General features: G+C 37.9%; 1 protein-coding gene across 1 annotated transcript in view; it reads left to right on the top strand.

Annotated features, from left to right (window-relative positions):
* TTC39C (tetratricopeptide repeat domain 39C) overlaps nt 1-19,378 on the top strand; it is a 36,598-nt gene extending 17,220 nt beyond the window's left edge. The window contains exons 5-14 of the mRNA XM_021551513.4: nt 169-523; nt 1,926-2,094; nt 8,469-8,562; nt 9,401-9,508; nt 9,969-10,078; nt 10,713-10,836; nt 13,618-13,715; nt 14,610-14,714; nt 16,166-16,204; nt 16,813-19,378. Of these exons, the coding sequence (XP_021407188.1) occupies nt 169-523; nt 1,926-2,094; nt 8,469-8,562; nt 9,401-9,508; nt 9,969-10,078; nt 10,713-10,836; nt 13,618-13,715; nt 14,610-14,714; nt 16,166-16,204; nt 16,813-16,902 (1,292 nt within the window). The 3' untranslated portion in view covers nt 16,903-19,378. The remainder of the gene's footprint in view (nt 1-168; nt 524-1,925; nt 2,095-8,468; nt 8,563-9,400; nt 9,509-9,968; nt 10,079-10,712; nt 10,837-13,617; nt 13,716-14,609; nt 14,715-16,165; nt 16,205-16,812) is intronic.
* The last annotated feature ends 3,189 nt before the right edge of the window (nt 19,379-22,567 follow it).

The raw sequence follows: 22,567 nt of genomic DNA on the forward strand, positions 1-22,567 counted from the left end.
AAGACCTCTCTAAGGGAACAGTAGCTATTACAAAATCCTTTATACACTAAGTTGTTGCAAATAGAGAGAGCATCTTGGGCTTGGAAAATAGCATTTACTACTTAGGATGTTCCGCTTCTGAAATATGTCCTTGAAGTATTTCTTTCTTCCTTGATTTTTTTTTTTAAGCATACATAAAAGGTGGGTGGATACTCCGAAAAGCCTGGAAAATTTACAATAAGTGCTATACGGACATTAATACACTTCAGGAAATATATCAGAAGAAAACAACTCAGGAATCCTTGACTTCTGACGCTGCAAATGATAATCATATTGCTGCAGAAGGTGTAACGGAGGATTCGCTAAACAGACTGAAAGGTGCTGTTAGCTTTGGATATGGACTTTTTCATCTTTGCATATCCATGGTGCCCCCAAACCTGCTCAAAATCATCAACCTGCTGGGTTTTCCTGGAGACCGCCTACAGGGGCTTTCCTCACTGATGTATGCAAGTGAAAGTAAGGACATGAAGGCCCCTTTAGCTACGTGAGTAGCTATATTGAAATGCTTTGGTAGATAATTTAGTACTAAAAGTAAGTAACTGGGAAAAAGTCAAAACCAAGAAGTTGCTTTAAAGGAAACAACAGCAGGTAAAATAAACTGGTAGTTTGTTGTTTAACATACCATGGTTTAGTAAATTCATCACTCACTAATGTATGAGATCTCTGCTGTTAATTATTTACATGTATTTGGGGTTTGGGTCAATATTTTGCTGTATTCTTTAGTACCTGCAGTTCTAATGTCCTGTAATTTGAATACCATCAGGGTAAATAAAAGCTTCCCCTGAAGGCTGTATGGAATTTACCTGAGTTACATTCTCTGCTGTGGAAAGCATACTACTTAGTATGAGTCACTGGTCTCATTTAGCAATTTTTTCTTACTGCTAACACTAAACAATTTTCAATTGTTTTAAATTTTTTTGTTTGTTTTAGCGTCTCAGTAAAATGAGATGTTCCCTGTAGTATTTTTAGGGGAGTATTTTTTGTGTACTCTTTTTCCCAAGACTTCATACTGTGCTCTGTTCTTTTCAAGAGCTGAAGGATTGGCCAGACCTAATTTAAACTGCCCTCATAAATGGCTTTATTACTCCATTATCTAAAAATTAATGCTTTTATTACTGGACCTACTGCACGTACCATCAGGTGTCAATTTTGAAACATGACAGTAGAGCTAACTCTCTTCTGCTTCAGGAGAAGTCTTGGAATTCTGTTTGATTCAGAAAGCTTAGGATTAAATATTATTCCTGTTTCTCTTTTTCTGGGGGAGAAAAATGATATATTTGGGGAATGTTTCCTCCTTCAGATAGTCTTGGATATCTTTGTGCTCTGCCTTTGTTTCCGGAGTGATGTAGGTCATGTAAATATCTACTCTTCTGAACACAGGATGTATTTCTTTTTCACATTGATTTCAAGAGTGTCAGCTGGTGTGTGTTCAGGGCGTTTTGCTGATTTTTGTCAGGGCTTTTTTTTGTTGTCTGGTTTTGAAGCTTTTGTTTGGTTTTTTTTTTTTTTTAGGTTTTTGGGTTTTTTTTTTTTTTGCCTCTCTTTGTTTCCCTCTCTAGTGAAGAGTTAGTTTTCAAATTTTTATTGTGGGTTTTTCTTTCTAAAATCCACTGAGTTCTAAAAGCTCAACTGCTTTGATGCTATGAGCTCAATTGTTTCTTTGCCTTTGTGTAATGTGCTCTGAATTGTATGTTCAGGTGCAGTTTAGGAGGATGTTGATGTATGAGAGTAGTATTCTGTTTAAAGTATAAAGCCAGATTGTATAATACAAGATTCATATCTATCTTTGTCTTCTAGAATAATTTAAAAGTTTGTTTGTGTAGAATGTTATCCTTAAATTTCCGTTTACATGCTGTAATCCTTTTTACTCTTAAAATTTCTTCTAGATTAGCTCTGTTGTGGTACCACACAGTTGTTCGTCCCTTCTTTGCCCTTGATGGCAGTGATAACAAGGCAGGATTGAAGGAGGCAAAAGAAATTCTTGCAAAAAAAGAGTCTGCATATCCAAATTCTTCTCTGTTCATGTTCTTCAAGGGAAGGATACAGCGATTAGAGGTATTGCACATTTTCATCCTTTAGACTGATTTTTCTTCCTGATAATTTCTTATGTTTTTCTGATGTGAATGAATTGTGCAAGCTTCAACAGATTGTGACTAAAGATACAGGTATGTGGAAAGATAAGAATGATTGGATTAAGTCCTTCCTAGTTTCAAGTTCACATGCAAACCTTGCTCTTCCATAGATCTGTCTGAATTAATGACATTTTGAAATTATTTTTCAGCTACTTGATACTTCTGCAACTCTGTGCTAAAAGGAAGTGCATTTGGCCACTTGAATTTCTTGAGCTATTTCAGTTTTGCTTGTCAAGCTAAAATTGAGTATTATGTGCTGAGTACATAGTATTTATCTTCCACTCTGTTTTATGCATTGTTCATATACAGCTAATTCTCTGCTGTAGTTTTCTTTAAATAACTACTTTGCTTTTCAGAGGTTACACCAGGATGTTTTCTGTTAGTAAGGGTGAGCTCTAACCTGAGCAGAAATGTTTTCACTGAAAATGTGTTTGTGAATGCTATTGCAAAGCATTATTAAAACAGTGTAGCAGCCTTGTGGATTTTGGCTGAATTATTCTCAAAGAGTCTGTTTGAAGTACTACTCAGCTCTTTGCTGCTGCTTTTATCAGACCAGAATATTTTTGAGCAATTACTTGAACCAGAAAACCTAACACAAAAGCAGAAGCCCAGAATGTTCAAACCCTTCATGTCAACATTATAATTACAAGAGCTAATTGAGATGTTGATATTGGTGGTTGTTCTTTGCTAGACTTGCAGCTAAGTCTTTCAGATGTAGCTCAGCATTTTCATAGAGGTAGTAACAGAACAGAGGAACAGGCTTCAGTGCCCTCTCAGATTTGCAGGCATATTCCTGCATGGGATTTGAATGTTGTTTTTCTTTTTTTGCTATCTTCTTGAAAGTAGTCATGCATTTTGGGAATTATATTGTCACAGGCAAGTTGTTGCTCTTGGGAAAGTATTGCTGTTGCCTGAGTAGGAAAGACTTTAGTGGATTTTATTCCTTTTTATGGCTATTCCATTCTTATGGTAAAAATCAACTTTTTTGGGAATAACTACACAATGAATGCAGAGTTTAACTTGGTATTTTAATGTGACAAGGAATAACGTTCAGATGATTCTTCCAACTTGCAGGGCAAGTTATGGCGAAAGTCTAAACATAAATTGTTAATAAATCAAGTGTTTGTGTAAAGAAAGAGGATATATTTTTGGGAAAAGTCAGTCCCTTTCTGGAGAACTGTAATGTTTCAAATGAGAGTTATTTAAATGTAATCTTACTGCATTATTTAATGCACAGATACTGTATGGAGATAGTGAAGTTTAACTCCAAGTGAGTGGAGACAGCATGGCCATGTTAACTAAGTTAACTCAGGCAGGCAGAATGCTGTGCATTATGCTGTGTACCCATACCCTTAGTCAGCAGAAAACTATTTGGTTGCTGGCAGGAACTAAATTGTCCTTTTGCTATTCATGTGTGTGTTTTTATGAGAGCTTTTCCATTCAGTAGCCTGTTCCCCCTCCTCCCATCATTTCTTTGTTCCAAGTGGTGTCACAGAGATTTTGCTGTTTCTGAATGTTGTTTAAGTGTCGTGGGCTCTTCTGGATTTTGGTAGGACTTTTCCAGCTTAATTTGCTCAAATACTGTTGTCATAATAGTGAAGAAAGGAATGTGACTGGTGGCAATGGCATGGGGAGCTGCTCTGGGCTTTTGTACAACACACTTGTGGTTATGTGTGTCCTGAATCTGGACATTGGTCTTACAAGCATCCATTGCATATCAGTGTGTCCAGCAGGGCCAGGCCAGTGACTGTGTCCCCTTGTGTGGGGCACTGGTGAAGCTTCACCTCGAGTAGTGTCCAGTTCTGAGACACTCAGTTCAAGACAGACATTGAGGTGTGTCCAAAGAAGGGCAACACAACTGGAAAGGTCTGCAGCACGAGTCTTTGAGGAGCAGGTGAGGGAGCTGGAATTGTTTAGTCTGGAGAGGAGGAGGCTTAGTGGTGACCTTATCACTCTACAACTGCCTGAAAGGAGTGTGGAGCCTGCTGGGGATCAATCCCTTCTCCCAGGCAGTGAGGATGAGGGATGTGGCCTCAAGCTGAGCTAGGGGAGGTTCAAGTTGGAGATCAGGAGTAACTTATTCACAGAAAGGGCTGTTAAGCTTTGGAGCAAGCTGTGCATGGAGGAGGTGGGATCACTGTCCCTGGAGGTATTCAAGAAGTGGCTGGATGTGGTTCTTAGTGCTATGGTTTGGTTGACAAGGTGGTGATTGGTCAAAGGTTGGGCTGACCTTGGAGGTCTTTCAACCTAAATGATTCTGTGGTTCTGAACTAGAAATGCACAGACACTCTCACATTACAGTCTAAAATGCTGAGTTGTATTTTCCTGCTCATTTCTAAGGTGGGTGAAGACAGCTCCTGCAAAGCCTAGGAAGTGCTTTTTTGGCCTTCCTTGAAACTGTTAGTGCAGTTAGGTTTAAATTCTTTCCAGTGGGCATAGGATATTATTCCAGGTTTGTTTGTTTTTACATAAGCTGTAGCTTATGTAAAAAAAAGAGTCCTTCTTTTACATCTGTCATATTTTAATAGTTCTATGACACAATATAATAGTACAGATGGATAAAAGGCACCTTAGATGTAATTGAGAAGACCTTATGTGTTCCATTTATGGTTGTAGGGTTTGCATTAGGGCCTGCTAGCACTCAGTCCATCAAATTTTTTTCTTGTGATCCTGCATACATTTTTTGTAGCCTTCAGCTGGTGGTATATTCAGCTTCCATTAGGTAGCCTTTATACTGTGTGTATATTTCTTTTCTATGGAGAAAAAAACAGTAAGGAGCACAGTTCAACCCACAGACCCTTGGAAACAGGGAAACTGTTCAAAAGTCAGGAGCAGTAATTCAGGACTGGTCAGTGAGACACAGATCTGACAAAGGAGAAAATTGCCAAGGAAGGCAGTCAAGGAGAAAGCACTGTCTCTGTGAAACCTTCCTGTCTATAGAAGACAAATGAACAGCATGGGCATGAACAATGCTTTGTGCCCCAAAAAGCATGAATGGATATTAGTCACTAAAACCCTTAGCAGACTTCAGTTTTTGAAGAAGTAGCTTTACAGGTGTGATAAATGTGGAGCAGATTATCTAGGAGCTTTCTTTTCCCAGATTCACATTTTTGAGAGAAAAGTCTGAAAGCATTTGGAGACTATTGAATTGAGTGAATTAAGGGAAAAGAAAGGAGGATGATCTAGGAAGACTGGAATGAAAGTGCACCAGAAATTTAAAGGTTGCTCTGCTAGGTTGATCAAATGTCTTTTTCTTTCCAAAGAGTAGGTTAAGAGACTGTGTATTAAAAGTAGCATTTGTACTGACTTTGTGTAATTCACTAAGACTGCTTTTGTGGATATTTCTGTGCTTCATTTTTCATTATGTGGTACATATTTCTGCCTCAATATATATATAACATACAAACAACAGGAAATCTCAGGTTGCCAAAAACCCCTCAGGTTCTGAGGCATAACTCATATTTTCCATTGGTGTAGGTGCATGTAAATAGTCTAAAGGAAAAAGTACCAAATACTTCAGCTGACAGGCAGAACACCAGTGGTACTTTCAGGTGTGCTAAATCGTGGTTGATGAGCAGGCTGCAGAAAATGTGCAGTGGTAACATGCTTAAATGTAATGCCTGCAAGCACTCTTGTTTTTTAGTTACTTTTTGTAGATGTTATGGTATCAGCACCATCATTCTTATTTAGGGGTGAGAGGTTATGGGACAGAAAAGCAGACTGAGGACAAGAGTAATAACAAGTATTGAGAAGTCTTAAATGAGCTTTCTGGAAGAAAATCACAGTAGTGTCTAAAGTAAAACAAATTGCAGAGCATGCGTAACATCAAGGGTTGTTTTCAGGAATTGTGCTGACTTTTCTAGTTACTTGTTCCTATAAAATACAATATCTTAGTTTTATTCTAGTTTGATTTTGTGACTTGTCTAAGGAAAAGTAGGTTTTAGTGTGCTAAGGAATAGAAAATACAGTTTTTAAAACATCCATATAATGGTCTCCAGTGTGAATTGCTAGCTTTTAGAAGTTGATTTTTGGTTTTCCCTTATTTCTGAGCATGACATCTTAAAAGCTTTATGAATTCAGAGTGGTGATTGAGAATGGAGAGTTCTGACAGAGGGAAAGTGTCCTGAGATTTCAGAACAACTCTGGGGAAATGTGTGCTGTCTTGGGAAGCTGAATTGTCTTGGTAAGCTCTAGAGATGCTTAGTTGTTTGGCTGGGGTGCTTTTAGTTTTGATCCAAAGTCCAGAAATGTAAGACTAGGCTTCTCACATTCAGTTTATTAATCTTCTTTATGGTTTTGTAATTCTGTATACTACATATTTTATGGGTTGGGCTTTTTTTGTCTTTGTATTATGTCCAAAAGAGATGTCAGTGATGTCTATTGAAGGAATTACAAGTGTGTGTATGTATATTTATAAATCTCAAGAGCATCAATTTCAGTTGCAGCCAAGATGTTACACTTGCAGACTCCTAGGACTTTGTAATTATTTTTGTTTGTTCTTTTAAGCAGTAAGCAGAAAATAATTAATTTAAGAATTAACACCAAGAGTAGTTCATATTCCAGGATGTTGCTGCAGTCCCTTGAGATGATTGAAACTTTAATTATTAATGAATGTCTCAGAAACATACTTAAATGAGCTTGATGCTGAAGGAGAACTTAGGCAGATGTCAAAACATGTGAGAGATATAGAGAGTTAAGAGAGGTGGGTTATAGAAGATTTGAATATTCAACAAACTGGACTTGTATACTGCTAGGTGGTCAGTATTTCCTGTGCTGCCCCAGGCAGATTTACAGACAATTAGTTGATTGCCAGTAGTCCTTGTATGGAATAAGTGATTTCTATTTCAGAATGGTTAGGGGTTTAGAAGGAAGTGTATCTTTAAAGAGGGCTAAATATTTAGGTTATCTTTTTTTTTTTTTTTTTTTTTTTTGGTAATTTTCTTCAGAAGCACTGAGAACATAGATTTACAGAGCTTTTGAATTCCTAGCACAGAAATAAACTTCTAAACGGATGTTCTTTTATTTCATTTTTCTGTAAGACTGGACCCATAGCAGTTACTTTCTGGGAAGTTGTGTTGTTGGGGTGATGCAGCGTCAGTGGAGTCACGTAAGGTGGAGAGAATGTGCTGTCACAGGGTGAATAAAGAGCACCTGGCTCAGGCTCCCTGACACTTCTGAGGGCAAATATAACCCACCTGTCTTTCTGTGTTGTATATTCTTCTGCCTTGCCAACAAGCATCTTATTTCAATCACTTTTGTACTTTCCAAGTGTACAGTGTTTATATTGATACAGCTGTGGCTCCCTGTGCAGGCAGTTGTGTTGTCTTGATGCAATGTGTATTATTTACAATTAAATCATTCCTTAGCAACTAAATCAGTTTTCCCTGATGAGACAAAGGAGAAAACTTAATACAATCATTTCAGAGCTCTGTGTATGCCTGGACTTAAGCTACAATGCTGCAGATTTTTGTAGGAATTTTTGAATTCAGTTATGCTGGCATAGATGGTTTCTTTTGCTCACATGCTTAGTTAGCAGACAGCAGCTTAAAAATTGTTCTGTTATATAAATTATAATAAATGTATGTGATAATAAATGCAGGAACAATATTAAAGCTGGTATAGGTTGTATTGGAATATATAGTATATTTAATTAAATATTGATTTTCATTCCCCCCCATGATTGATAGGGAGAAGTCCCATCCCAGATCGGGAAAACCGATCAAGTCAAGAACTATCATTCAAGTTCTTAGAAAAATGTCAGCTCTTTTTGCTAAGGTGTTGTTAGCTATTGATTTTATCAAAATACTTTTTCTCTCATATGCTTTTTTATCTTCTTATGTGTCATGCAGCATTTATGAATTCTCTACTAACTGTTGCTTTAAGGGGTTTCTGAGGCATATGGTAAGAGGTGAAAAGTTCAGAATAAATGAAATCAAACACTAAAGGTATCCTCTTGTGCAGAAAGATAAGCTTCATTAGCAGATGTTAAAAATATGATTTTTAAAGGTGGAAGGACTACTAAAAGTAGAAGTGAGAAAACTTACAAGCTTACTACACAAATGAAATTAATTCTGGACTTAATAGGACATAGGAGTAGTATAGTCACTGATTTTTAAGGTTGACGGTGGAGACATGATCTGACCTAGCTGCTATTACACTACTATACTCCTCTAGTTTTTATTAACTACCTATTAGAAGAAATAGAAAAAAGAAACTTTTCTTTATCAGTATTAAGTTATACAAGAAATTTTAAATCTCAGGTGTCTGAATTGTTTCTTTTTCTTTCATCTTTGTTAGTGTCAAATTAATAGTGCCTTGACCTCATTTCATACTGCTCTGGAACTTGCAACAGACCAAAGGGAGATTCAACATGTCTGTCTATATGAAATAGGTACGTTGGGTGTGTTTACATCATAAATAGCTCACTTTCAAGTTTTGACTGGCAGCTTCAGTAAACAAACTGGAGACTTCTTACTAGGATTTTAAAAAAGGTTTTAGATTACTAGCCTTTGTCTTGGGTAAATTATGGTAATAATCTTGTTTAGACAAGTATAATTCAGCACTTTTTCATAATAAAATTATCTACAAGTACAAAGTGATGCAAAATCAGAGAGTTGACTGTGGAATCAAGGGCAAGCTGTTAACCTATGAAGTATTATTTAAAATTAGAAATAAATTAATCTGACTTGTCAATGGATTCGCCATTTCTGTGCCAAAACCTAATCAGTTTAGTGAAGCTTCACAGTTTGCAGGGTCTGTATTTTGTTTTCATTTCCTTCTATCAATAGCAGGATATGAGATATGGTGTCAATTTGCATACAAGTCTATAGTGGAGAAGATAGGTTGCTTCAAGCTTTAAATGGGATCTTGTCACAGTAGAAAATAATAATGGAAAAAGTAGTAGCTTTGTAAGTTTCAGTAATCTGCAAAATGGAGTATCTAAATTTTAAAAATGAGAGCTTCTGGTATATAATTTTGTTCCTGTTCTGAAATGTGGGTTCATTATTTCCTATGGAATCTTCTAATTCAAAATGTCCCAGTAAATTTAAACCAGACTTCAAACGTATGTAATTTGTTTTGTTTTTAATTTTCCAGTTGCTTTTATAGTTGTTAAACATGCTGCAGCTCTCATAACAAAGCAAACACAACAGAACTGTGTGTTTCACTAATGTTGACACTGAGTTTGAATTGCTGTACTTCCCGTGAGGTTAAATCAGTGTTGCTTTTAGGTTGGTGCAGCATGATAGAGATGAACTTCAAAGACGCCTTTGAATCCTTCGAAAGGCTTAAAAATGAATCCAGGTGGTCCCAGTGCTACTATGCTTATTTAACAGCAGGTGAGTATATCCAGGGTATTGGGGAAAGGGTAAGTCAGTGATGTGGTAGGGTTTTGGCACTGTTTTCTTTTGGGAAACTTGCTGGTGCATGTAGTGCCTGCTGCACAAACGGCTTTGTGCCAGGCTTGACTTGGACAATGGTGTTTGTTTCCATAACGAGCACTTGCATGCTCATACCTGTACCTGCCTGTCTGTACACCCCTCTCCATGTAGATAGATATTACTACTTCACAAGCTTGGTGATATTACTTCCTTTAATGGATATAAAAAGTAGAACTGACTTTGTAATGAACTCCTGGGGGTGTTGAGATTACCATGCTGATCAAATCCTCAATCTAGATAACTTTCTGGAAGTGAGCATGTGGAGGTTTTTCTCTGTGACCATATGATATCTAATCTTAATTTTTCCTGTTACATATCCCAGTACTGTTAATGTATTTTTGTTTCTGTATTTTTGCAGTGTGTCAGGGAGCTACTGGTGATGTCAATGGTGCTCAGAATGTGTTCAAGGAAGTTCAGAAGCTTTTCAAAAGAAAAAACAATCAGATTGAACAATTTTCAGTGAAAAAGGTTGGTTTTTGCCTAGGCTGACTTGTTTTGGTACACTGATCAAACAGTTCAGTTTTTAGTTCAATATTTTCTTTAGCAGGATGTATCTCTTTTCTGCTGTCCTGCTTCTGTAAAATTTGTGGGAAGGAATAGGGTGGAAAAAGAATAGTGTAATTTGAAGGACCTAACAAAGGAAATGGGAAGTAATTATTAAAGATAAAAGTACATGATACTGTAGTTGCTTTGGTAATTTTTCTTCTAGCTTTGTCTTCCTTACCCCTTTTTATCTTGTCTTGTTTGTGAAACCCCTAGTTATTTTGGAGAGCTAGGAGTTGTCTAGGAAATAGTTCTCAACTGATGATCTTGCAGATGGTACTGTCTCAGCATCCAGTCAGTGTGTATTGGGCCAGTCAGGCTGCATACAAGGAAATTTTCATTTTGATCAGTGTGTAAGCCGTTAAATTAGTTGAAAGATTTTGATTTTTAGTTTTAAAATATTAAGGCTAAGTTACCACTGACTTTATTTTCATAAAATTGTTGGGTGACTTTGTAAAAGAGTTAAAATTAGTGTTTATGATACATTGTTTGTGAATATCATGTTCCCTCTAAAGGAAAAATTTATGGACCTCCCTTCCTTTTTTCTTGCATTTTGCAGGCAGATAGATTTAGGAAACAAATACCAACCAAAGAGCTCTGTGTCCTGGCATCCATTGAAGTGTTATACTTATGGAAAGCCCTTCCAAACTGTTCCCTCTCAAACTTACAGCATATGAGTCAAGGTATACATGGCTCCTTGATTTATTTATTTACATTTTAAAATGAGTTGTATGATTTTATGCTGTTGTGTGGAGTAACTAATAGCAGTAGCATGAACATTTTAACTTGTGTGCATGTGTCATAGCAAAGTACGGATGAGTAACAAAAGAATAGTGACCTTTTATGACTCAGCCTAATGCTTCATTTTTACAAGTTTTTGGGAGAAGTTGTAACTGCCTGCTGCATATAGCTGTTTGTTGATCATTGTTTAAAATGAAACAATAGCATGATTGTTCCTAAGCAAAATTTACTGTCACTAAGCAAAATGTAACTCATTTAAACCTAGCAACAAAATAGAAAACAACTAGAACTATGTGTTCATTCCTGCATGTCAGTTTTCTTCTAAGATGAGATAGGTAGCTTGTGAGGTTATCTGTGACATGATAGGTGTTCTGTTTGTCCTGAGACCTTCTTGGTAGTGAGTGGTTGGCTCTTCCTTGGTCTCCAGCTGACTTGGAGATGTCTCATATGAAGCTTATGGTAGCAGTGTGTATCATTAAGCGTTCAGTGCTTCTTACTCCATCCAGCAATCACTCTTATTTGCATTCTGCAAACAGTTTCAAGCTGGTTGAAGAGAAGCTTAGCATGACCTGGCAATATGCATTGGCAGCCCATAGATTTCATCCTGGGCTGCATCAAAAGGAGTGTGGCCAGAAGGTCCAGGAAGGTGATTCTGCCCCTCTGCTCTGGTGAGATCCCTCCTGGAGTGCTGTGTCCTGGTCTGGGATGCTCAGCACCAGAAAGACATGGACTTGTTGGAGTTGGTCCAGAGGAGGGACACACAGATTATCAGATGACTGGAGTACTTCTCCTGTGAGATCAGGCTGAGAGATTTTGGGATGTTCAGCCTGGAGAAGAGAAACCTTCAAGCAGCCCTTAGAGAACATTTTAATTCTTAAAGGGGACCTGTAAGAGAGCTGGGGAGGGACTTTCTACAAGAGTGGGGACTGACAGGACACAGGGGAATGGCTTTGAACAGAAAGAAGGTGGATATAGATTAGATATTAAGAAGTAATTACTGTGAGGATGGTGAGGCACTAGATCAGATTGCCCAGGAAAGCTGTGGATAGCCCATCCCTGTGAGTGTTCCAGGATAGTCTGGATGAGGGTCTGTGTAGCCTGGTCTAGGGAAAGGTGTCCCTGCCTATGGGAGGGGGCTGAATCAAGAGTCAGGACTAGTTGTGGTGTTTGTTCCAGTTTTAATTTGAGATAACTTGTCCATTTAATTTGTGCGATGGCAGTGGGATATAGTCAGATTCCTAGTTTTCTAGTCAGAAAGGTAATGGTAGGCTTTAAAATCAGATTTACTTACTGAATTATTTACTGATCAAAATAAATTCAAGTATTTTTTTTGGCTGTCATTTACCTTTAGAGTTGTCAACTTTATAGGGTATAAGGAGTTTGTATTCTCTCCTGCACACTCAGTGTAGGTCTCCCTTGTGTAAGCTTCCAGTCAGTGGTTCACATTTTAATGTGAAATAGCAGTGTAGGTTCAAATTCAAAGATACACTGCTTGTTTGACACTGACAAATGTTTGCATCAGCCATCCCTGGTTGAAGGTTTTCTGTGCAGCGAGTGTTATTCTTGCACCTATGTGTATTTCAAAAACATGAATAATAGGGGGGTTTTATCCCCATATTTATTTCCTCTTGTCATGAACAATTGGATTGTAATTTGTTGGGGTGGATTTCCAGGCTTTTCCTCAGGGCTAGAACTTGACTTAAAGGAATTAATTTGTATCCACTTGCATCTCTGTAAGTAAAATGCCAAATAATTTATGACTTGTAATCCACACAAGAACTGGCAATCCAAATACTTCATGAAGCCACCTTATGGTTATCCATAGGTGCTTTGAGTTGTAGATTATCTGTGTTGTGAATGCAGAGCTGGTTAAGATCTGGCAGGGTTTATGCTGTGAGGCAAAGTGTTTAAGTAGCTGCACTGCTTCAGACACAGCAGTTACAGGATGAAAAGCCCTGTACTCTCTCCTTCTGGTGGTGCTGGTGTGGGCAAGTGCAAATGGCTCCTCATGGAACTCGCCTTGATTTAGCAGAGCTGGCACTAATAAGCTTGATCAAAATGGAGTCCGATTCGTTTAGAAAGGGTTCCATGCATTGTGATTCAGTTTTTCCTGGAAACTGAGAACTACTCAGCTGAGGCACAGTCTGTCCCCAGATTGTGGACCAGCTAAGGTCTGGCAAATTAACCTTATCCTCCCATCAGCACTGAGAATTGTGATACCAAAACACTATAGGCTGGGTTCTTAAGACCAGTACAAATTTTTGTGCATCTGTCACTTGGCTTCAGTTCAGAAAAAGTCAGGTTTGTCTGAATTGCTTGTCCTGTGCTCCTTCTAACTTGTATTTTTCTTTCAATATGTGGGACTAACCAGTGTTCTGTAACACCAGAATGAGATTATTGTTTCTTAATTTTACCTTTTTGTGGATATTTCAAAGACCAGTAAAGATCAGTCCTCCTTTTGTGAGAGGAGCACACCAACTGCCTTTGACTTCAACCTATTCATTCCTGTTAGGAATTGCTCTCATGAGTGGCAGATTTCTTGATGAGGTCCATACAGAATGGGTTGTATTTAAAAGAAAATAACTTACTTGGTTTTCTGTTAATGTTAATAACATCTCTTTTTTCTGGCAAAATTTAAATATCAGACTAAAATACAACGTAAATAAGGTATTGTCTAAGAAAGTATTTCAATCCACCTTGTTTACTGGAATCTTTTCATTAAGCTTGTCATGATGTGGATGATTCATCAGCTGCTGGTTTGAGGAATTTGCTTCTCGGTGCCATACACAAATGTTTAGGAAATTCTGAAGATGCTGTTCAGGTAAGTAGTTAAATGGTAATTTCCACCCTTATTCCTTTTCTAAACTATTCTTTTTAAAACAGTGAATACTTTTGAGTAAGGGTGTTAAGCAAGTAATTAGTTTTTCAGTGCCATTGATCATTCTGGTTTGTGAGTTCTAACAGAGTTTCTTTTAAAATCTTCTGATTTAACATGTCTTCATTATATTCTGTGCTGTGAAAGTAATTGGCTTTGTTGAATGAACATGGCAGTAAAGTAGTTTGTAGTAACAAGAGTTATGGGGAAGCTGGGAAGAATAAGAGAAAAGTTTTTGCTCTGCTAGATGTACTTTGTCCCCCAGAGAAAATGAATTTTTTTAAAAGTATCTTGGAGATTGCGCTTTTGATGGCACAGGTTTGTTGCTTCTTCTCTGAACACGTTAGAGAGAGGACTTTGATTATTAGCACATACCAAAGAATAATTATACCACCACTCTAGGTTTTGATCTGTAGATACAACTCTCCTTTTTCCTCCCCAAAATAGAATGTTATTCATATAAGCAGCAAGACGCTGGATTTAAACCCTCCTTCCCCTACCCCATTTCTCTCAAACATACCTTAAATAATCTGGATACTTCATCTTTGATGTCAGAGTTTCTTCTTAAAGCTAATATTTTTTTCACTGAAATTGGAAAACTCTTGAATCAGTCACTATACTACTTGGTAAAAATACAAACTAATAATTTTGCCTTGATACAGCAGTGCTGTAGGAATCCATACCATCACACATTTTTAATGTATTCTCATTTTAGCTTTGGCCAATTTCTACAGATTACAGTTGAATGGTGCTTCTGCATTGCTTGGCAGTAACAACCAGAAAATTTTAATGTACCTCTGCAGGCTTTGATTTCTTTTTTTTTTTCTTTCATTATTACAGTATTTTCAGCGAGCTGCTAAAGATGAACTCTGCCGTCAAAGCAACTTGTACGTCCAGCCATATGCTTGCTATGAACTTGGCTGTATCTTGTTGGACAATCCAGAGGTAATACAATGACCTGTTTTTAAACTTAACCAGAAGTAGTAGAAGGAGTCAACATACTACCATGCAAAGAATGAAACAAAGTTTGTAGGTGATTGTCAATATGAAGTTATAAAAATTTGTTTTATACCTACCATAAAGAAACTTACAGCTTTGTGGGGGATTCAGTCCAAGAAATGGAATGTGTTTTAGATCAGAATGTGTTCGTTTTTTAATATTGAGAGTGTTCCTGCTGCTAGTGGCAACAAAGGCCTCACCAGAATGCCCTGGATAAGCAGGGATTTCTTTTCTGAAGGTGGTATTTAGTCTGGTAGATGTCTAGGGTCCTTTCCCCACCTATTTAATGTCCTGTTGGATGCCATTCAAAGTTCACCTGTACTTATTCTCTCCAAATAGAATTTGATGCTTTCCTAAAATAGTAAGTGTTTTTTTTAGTCATTTAAATTCCATTAAAGCTGATTGTGTGGGCATTTTGACTTCCACCCTGAGTAGTGAGGGCTTCGTTATTCAGGATGTGGAAGAAAATAACCCACCTGGCTTTCAGATTGTCCAAATGGCTTGGCTGACAGTGCATTTAATTGTCCAGGTCTTTGCACATACCCTACCTCAGAGAATCTTAAACCAGAACAGCTTGTGCAGCACTCTTGGTGCCATTTCTCTCCTCAGATGTGTAACCCCAATCCTTGGAGTTTATGCCACCTTGTGTCGTTAATCAGATGGCAGGTTAGGAGGGAAGTGGTTACAGAGTAGTCACTTGAACCCCCCCCTTCTGTGTATGAAGTAGTGGGCTGATAGTATCTCATTTTCTTAAGATTCTGTTTTCAGTTGTTTTTGTGTTGTCACATTTAGAGTTGAGCCTTCATCTTAAAGGGAGAAGGAGAGGAAAATCTTTCAATATAGACAATTATGACAAAGGGCAGAACTAGAAAATGCTTTTAAAACTAATTTTCTTTCTGAAAACCTTGCTGCCCTAAGACTTAGAACTGGGCTTTGAAGCCTGGAAGGAATATCTGAGTCCCATAACAGTTCTTATTGCCTTTCTTTCCATGTTTATGTTTAAATTTGATCATGTCAAGTGTCTAAAAGAAACCCCAAAAAATGTGGGTACTGAAGGTATGTTAAGATTTGAAGAATATGAGAGCAGTCCTTCCTTCCTCCTGCTTTACATGCAGTGTGTGCACATAATAACTGAATGTGCCTCATGTAGAGTATTTGAGGACTGAATGAGGCTCAGCTGGAGGAGCTGTGGTAGTGTTTAGCATATGAAGGATGTGGAGGAAACTCCCTCTCGTGGCACTCAGCAAATGAGGAGGTAAATGATGCTTGACTTCAATAAAGGGATGGGGTAGGGGAAAGGTACAGAGATGTTACTCCGGTCTCACCAGCTCATTTACTTAAAGTATTTTCTGTAACATTTGTGATGTGCTTCCAATGCAATGTTTGTCTTTTTGTAGACTGTGCCAAGAGGCAAAACCTTACTGCTCCAAGCCAAGGTAAAAACTAAGGCATTTTCTAATTTAATTGTCTGAGATAAAAGTGTATTTGGGTGGTTCTGTTTTCAAGGGCTTGGGGAAGGGGGAGTGGGTGTTAAGTGGTGGTGTCCCTCACCTGTAGTCTACAACTCCTGTCATGTAGACGTGCATTAATGTGCATGCTGCACATTTATGTGTGCTCCATAGGTATGTGGTACTAGGCCAGCCATCACACAGAGCCCACATCACTGACAGCTCCTGCAAATTGATAAGTTTTTCAACCAAGATTTGGCTACAAAAATTTTGAAAATTACAATTCTTCATTCCTTGTCTATTCCAACTCGTTCCTGCCTTGGGCCTGTTGGGATTTTCTGGAGTTTTTGGGTTAGTAGAACCCTTCAGGTGCTCTTCAACTATATGTGCTTCAATCTGCCCTCTTTACCAACTTGGAATTGCTGTGATTAATATGGGGATATTGTAACATGCAATAGCCAGTTCACCTCTTTTTCTTTGGACTCTTTTGTAACATGATTTTTTAAGCATTAATAGCAAGATTATCAGTATATCCTGAAGTGAAGGAGGCTAATAGGTATATGTTTGGGGTTTTTTTCCTTGTTTTTTTCCCCCAGGAGGAATTTTCTGGCTATGACTTTGAGAACAGATTGCACGTCCGCATACACGCAGCCTTAGCCTCTCTAAGGGAAGTGGTTCCACAGTGACTGTCAGGAAGGCTTGCTATCCTTTCCCACAGCTCCTGCACTTTAGGATGAAGCAGAAGAAAGAGCTGTTGGGAAGTCCAGCTTTTCTTCTGAAAACCACTTGTGCCAGAGACACTTTCCTACTATGGCTGAGTAAAAACATTACAATTTTAACTAAAGGTAAACAACCAGGAAGAAGGTTAAGTGACCTTGTGTTTTTAACTCTTCATTTTTTATTTTGTTTAAACTAAGATGAACACAATTACTTGTAACTCTGTGGGTGAGCCTAAATAAGCACATGATTTGCTTCAACAACATTGGCAAGGTTGATTTTTACCTTTTAAAATGGATCTACATTTAAAATTGTCCAGGAGGAACACTTTTGGTTTGATTAGAATAATGCAGTATAAGTCATTGGTTTAAATGTTGAAGTTGGAAGTGGTCAGAATACTCCTTTTTCTCCAAGTATTAGCCAGCACACAGGAAGAGGAGGAAAACTGTTCAGCCACATAAAGCAGATCTTACTAAATATTAGTGGCTTTTGCCACTTACCTCATGATGGTTAATGGTGAATTTTAAACCTCTCACCCCCTTTTGTTCTTTATCCCTTTCCTCCAAACCCAGCTCATATTTGTGATATCAATGATGTCAATATTTAAGTTCTTTGCTTCTGGTACATTCCAGACGAATAATTTGACATGCAGCTACTGCTTGGGCAGTTCTTATTTTGACTCTTATATTCTGAATATCATGCTAAGATTTTACATGTTTTTCAATCAAGCTGCTGGATCCTTATAGCAGTGACCTTTAAAGGTATTTTAAAAACCCGCAACCAAAAAAATGCCAACCCACAAAACTGCTTTGGTAGTTACACCAATATTACAATGTCTTCAGTCTCTGCATAGTATTTCAAGCCTGTGGTGTTAAGTAATTGAAATACCTCAGAGAGCCTAAAACTTTTGTCATGACCGTATAATTTTTAATACTTGACCATCAGTGTGCTTATCTGTTGCCTTTTTTTTTTTTTTTTGCTTTTGTCTGTAATGTGTAGTATTTCCTTATGTTTTATATTCAGCTAATATTCTAGGAAGGTAAATATTTTTTTTAAAGAAGCTTATGAATGGAAATCTGACCATAAAGTTAGTTGAATTATGTTACTTTGCAAAGCTAAGAAAACTGGATATCCTTGGAAGTAGTTTTCCAAAAGCCTTATCTTTACTTTGGTCAGGTCGCCTTAAACAGTTCCTTAGCTTAAGCTTTTTGTTTGTTTGTTTGTTTCTTATTACCTTTTTGTAGAGCCTGTTGCCAAAGTTCTAGACTTTGCCCACACCTAACCTTCATTGATTTGCTTTTGAGGTTACATCTTAAAGCAAGACTGATATGGAGGAGAGAAGTAATGTCCTATTTGGTAGGCCAAATAAAATAGTTGAGACACTTTTTTTTCTCTCTAGAAAGACACAGTTCTGCTATGAAGGGCATTCCTAGAGCAGTTTAACGCTTCTGTTGCAGTTCCTGAAAGAGAGGAGGAATTCTTTATAAAGCAGTTTTATTTTTCTATAATCTAGGTGTTCCACTTCAACAGTAATACTGAGTCATAAATGAGTGTTCAACCTTATTTGGTCAATCCAAATAAATATTGAGTAGAAAATGATATATTGTATATGTATATAGTGACTGCTTAGAGTTCAAATAATTATTTTAAAAATGGGCTTTAATGTACTTGAAATCTTATTTTGTCCTATCTGACTTCTAATGTTTTTCAATCAGACAGTCTATTCTGGGTAAATAGCTGGGAATGGTGCAGCTACTGGCAAAATTCTTTTTAAATACACTCCTTAAATATGATGTGAGACTTGGCTGTTCAGGACACAAAGCACCTGCATGCAATTTGTTTTGGGATATTTAGAGTCTGCATACTTGGAGGTAGCTAGAAAATTGTAGTAAATTTACTAAAAGGCCTCCTCACCTGTTCTCACCAGGCCAGGAGTGGGTATAGAAAGACATTATATGTTCATGTAACAGTTCAATAACTCTGTGCAAAGTGCAGCTTTCCTGTGGGCTTAGCAAATCATCACAACTGTATGTTTCTGTATTAATTACTTCATTTTCCCCCTCTCCTTGTAGGAGACCCTCCTACACTGTATATGGCAAAGTTATTTCTTATGTTAGATTGTGCCCGTGATGAGAAAAAAAAATTAATGGTCTTTTGTGTAAACTAGTAAGTTTTTATACAGTGGAACTCGGAGGCATGGTCTAATAGCAATAATGGAATATGCATCTTGCTAATTAATATATTAAGGCCATCTTTACTGGGACAGGTATTTTTTGTTGATGTTGATGCAGTTTTTATCTCAGTACAACTCATTTCAGATAAATAACTAGAATTTTTAGATGTCACAAGGTGGCATATTTATTGTGATGTACTGTAAATGTTGTTAATTTACAGAACTTGCACTTTTATATTTCTGAGTAAAATTAAAAGAAATGTGGACATGAATTTTGTTCCTTTGCTTCTTGAATTTGACTTCTAGTTGGTGCCCTCCTGAACAAGATGATACCAAGTACTGGGAAAACTTCTGGGATGTTAAGTGACTCTGTAACAAAGTTTTCTAGTCAGCAGTTACCTCCAGCCTTTTTTCTTCCATACAGTCTCCTGGATTAGCAAGTGAGTTATATCATGTTGAGCTCAACTGTACAGTGAATGAGCTTTAAGGTACATTTTTAAGACATCAATTCATTTGTTCGTCACTGAAGAAAAAGAACCACATACAATAGTATTTGTTGCATTCCTACACCTTTGAAAAGTGTTTCTTATTTATTCTAAAGCAAGCACTTTAATTTCTTCCCTGACTTTGAATGCTTGTTTCATATTCTAGTTTGCGTTATTCCTAAATAAAATTCCCCAAATGCTGTAGTGAATTGCTTTTCAGTTTGCAACAATGTGATTGTCTTTCCAGCCATTGATTGTACTTGCGTTTAAGAACTGCTGTGTACCTGCTGAAGTCTGAACAGGAGCAGGTGTTAGGTTGGTGTAAGGCTGATCAAACCTTGCAGTGGGGTGAAAGCAGAGCAGCCTGTACAGCACTCAACTTCCCTTTCCAGCAATCATTATGAAACACCAACAGTGGTAGGAAACACTTTCATTAGAAGTTGTGCAATCCCAAACAAATGGGATCCTAAATGTTAAAGCTAATCTTAAGTAAATTTATGCTTATCTTTTTATTTTAAGGCAATTAGACAGCCAGTGGCATGTGTCAGAAGCTTTGCAGGCAGCCTAGAGAACAAAGGAAAAGTGAATTAAATGTTGAATTATTTCTATATCTGATCACTTTTTTGATGTGTGTTTGGACCCACAACTGGACCCATCACAGGTTATCAGGGAAGGTGCATATTAATTGCAAATTTCTTCCCTGCCTCTGCTTAGAACCCCTTTGCACAAGTGCCCAAGATCTTCACAGTCTACTGAACTCCCTGTGTTTTCACCACCAGTGAGAGTCAGACATGAGGAGTTCATGTACAGTTGTCTTACTGTTAGCCCTAATTTTTCCATTGCTGTTTTTTCCAAAATGCTGCTTATCTTTGATGCGTCTTATTCTATGATGGTGTTCCAGTCAAGTAACCTGTTAAACTCAGCAGGACTGGCTGTTGGTCAGTGTTCTTTCATTTCAGATGCCCAGGTGGGAGAGGGAAAGAGGCTAAAAGGAAAAAAAAATATTTGTTTGACCTGAGGATTTGAGAAGAAAGGGAGAAAGAGATTGTCAGAATTTGCTAAGTAAAATAATTTTTGTAGTAACAACCTCCCAGTCTTTCACTAAAAGTACTATGTTTACTGTATTGAGAAAAGGTAGTTGTACTGCTGGGACATAGATGTCTTCCCAGTTAATGAATGACCCAATTCCTTTTCTGTTTGAAAAATAAAGCTTATCTGGGACCTTGATTTGCTGAACTTCTGCCCAGGCTTTTTGATTTCAACATTGTCTGGAAGCTGTTACTTTTGCAGAGGGACAAAGGTGGTAGGACAAGGCAATGACCTCAGTTGGGCAGGCTGCTCATGGGCTGACAGGCCCTTCCCTATGGGGCCGAAGGGTGATGTGTGTTAGGAAAGTACCTGGTACATTGCTCTTGATGGCTTACAAAACCAGCATTTAAGTCCCAGCACAGTGAATTAGTTTCCAGACATATTTTTTTTCCTAGAGCTGCTCTTTAGTTTCAGACACACACAATGTTATGTTAGGTCCTGCAGCCTTTTCATATATTTGTGGAGGTTTATGCTTCAGTTCTGTCACCTCTGGTAATAGATTTTTCTGTGGTTTATGACATCTGTACTTAAGCATCTTTGAAGCTTTTGCTGTGCACAGCTTTGCAGACCAGGAGTTCTAAAAGTTTTGCGGAGAAGCAAATGTGCAAGTTCTCCTCTCCTCTGTATTCATTGAGGATGGTTTCAAAGTAATCATGGCTACCTTTGCATTCAGGTATGTGTAATGCCTTTATCAAGGCATGTTGTTTCCATATGCTCTCAGTACAGAAATCTAGACTTTGGATTGCTCTCCCTACTCCAAAAATCATGCGTTTTCTACTTCTCATATATATACTATTGAAATATTCTTTCTATAGGAAGCTCTTCTTCCTAGTTTCACAAGTCACAAAATAAGAATATTGAACATTTTAAATGCTATCAACTGTGTTGTCACTCTCCAGTGAAACTGAAAAGATAATGTGAGTTTTCTTGAGAAATTACTACAGATTCAAGAAGCATTTCGTGGTGAGTATACATTAGCATACTTTCCTCTGAATGACCTGGAAAGTTTATTCAAAATTAGCAGAGAGTTCTGCTGCAAGTATGTTACTTTAAAAATAAACTGTTACAGATTTTCTAAATGCTTTAGCACCAATGAGTTTTAAATCTTCAGTACTGCTGGAGTTCCCCTCCAGTTTGTGTAGCGAAGCAGACATCCAAGAATGCCAGAGCAGGTAGGTAGATGATGGTTTTCCAATTATAATGAAGGCTGATCTGCAGCAATATTTGTGGTTAAAGTTTCTACCCCTCAGCAGACTCCTGATCATGCCTTGCCCCTGTGGTCTTTCTGTTTTCACAGTCCTCCAAAACACAGTGGTAACCTTGAAAATACAGCACTACACGGTAACCCTTTTTGTGCTTGTTGTATTGGAATAGAAAGTGATCTTTTGTGTACCTACTAATAACGTGTGCTGGGAAGCGAATGTCACCTGCCCCAATCACCTGGGCAGGTGAGGTTTGTTTCAGGCTTTGCCCTTGCAGTCGTAAGATTCTGCAGTACAAACAAAGCCATTGCGAAGGGATAACCTTGTTTCTCTTGGGGTGTGGCTAAAGACATTACAGTCTCCAGCTGTGTCTTCTGAGCCCCTGCTAGAGGCCGACAAGGAGCATTGCTTCTCAGGTGCTGTACTTTGCAGTTCAGATCCATTGCGTTTTGTATGTTGCCTGTGTTAAAAGGCCAGGCTGTAAGCAGGGGATGGTCTGTGCACCAACCTCTTCACTACAAAGGGGTGGGATGTAGCCGAAGCCTTTCTGCTTCCCACAAGTTGCAGCATTAGATTGTGTGATGGCATCATAGCCAGAGGCTGAGGGAAGAATTGCCCTCATCCTGTGCTGGGACGAAATGTCTGGCTTGGCTGCTAGTGGGGAAAACAGGTTTTGGCAAAGGTG

Source organism: Lonchura striata, chromosome 2, assembly GCF_050655825.1.
Source record: "Lonchura striata isolate lonStrDom1 chromosome 2, ASM5065582v1, whole genome shotgun sequence".
NCBI lineage: Eukaryota > Metazoa > Chordata > Aves > Passeriformes > Estrildidae > Lonchura > Lonchura striata.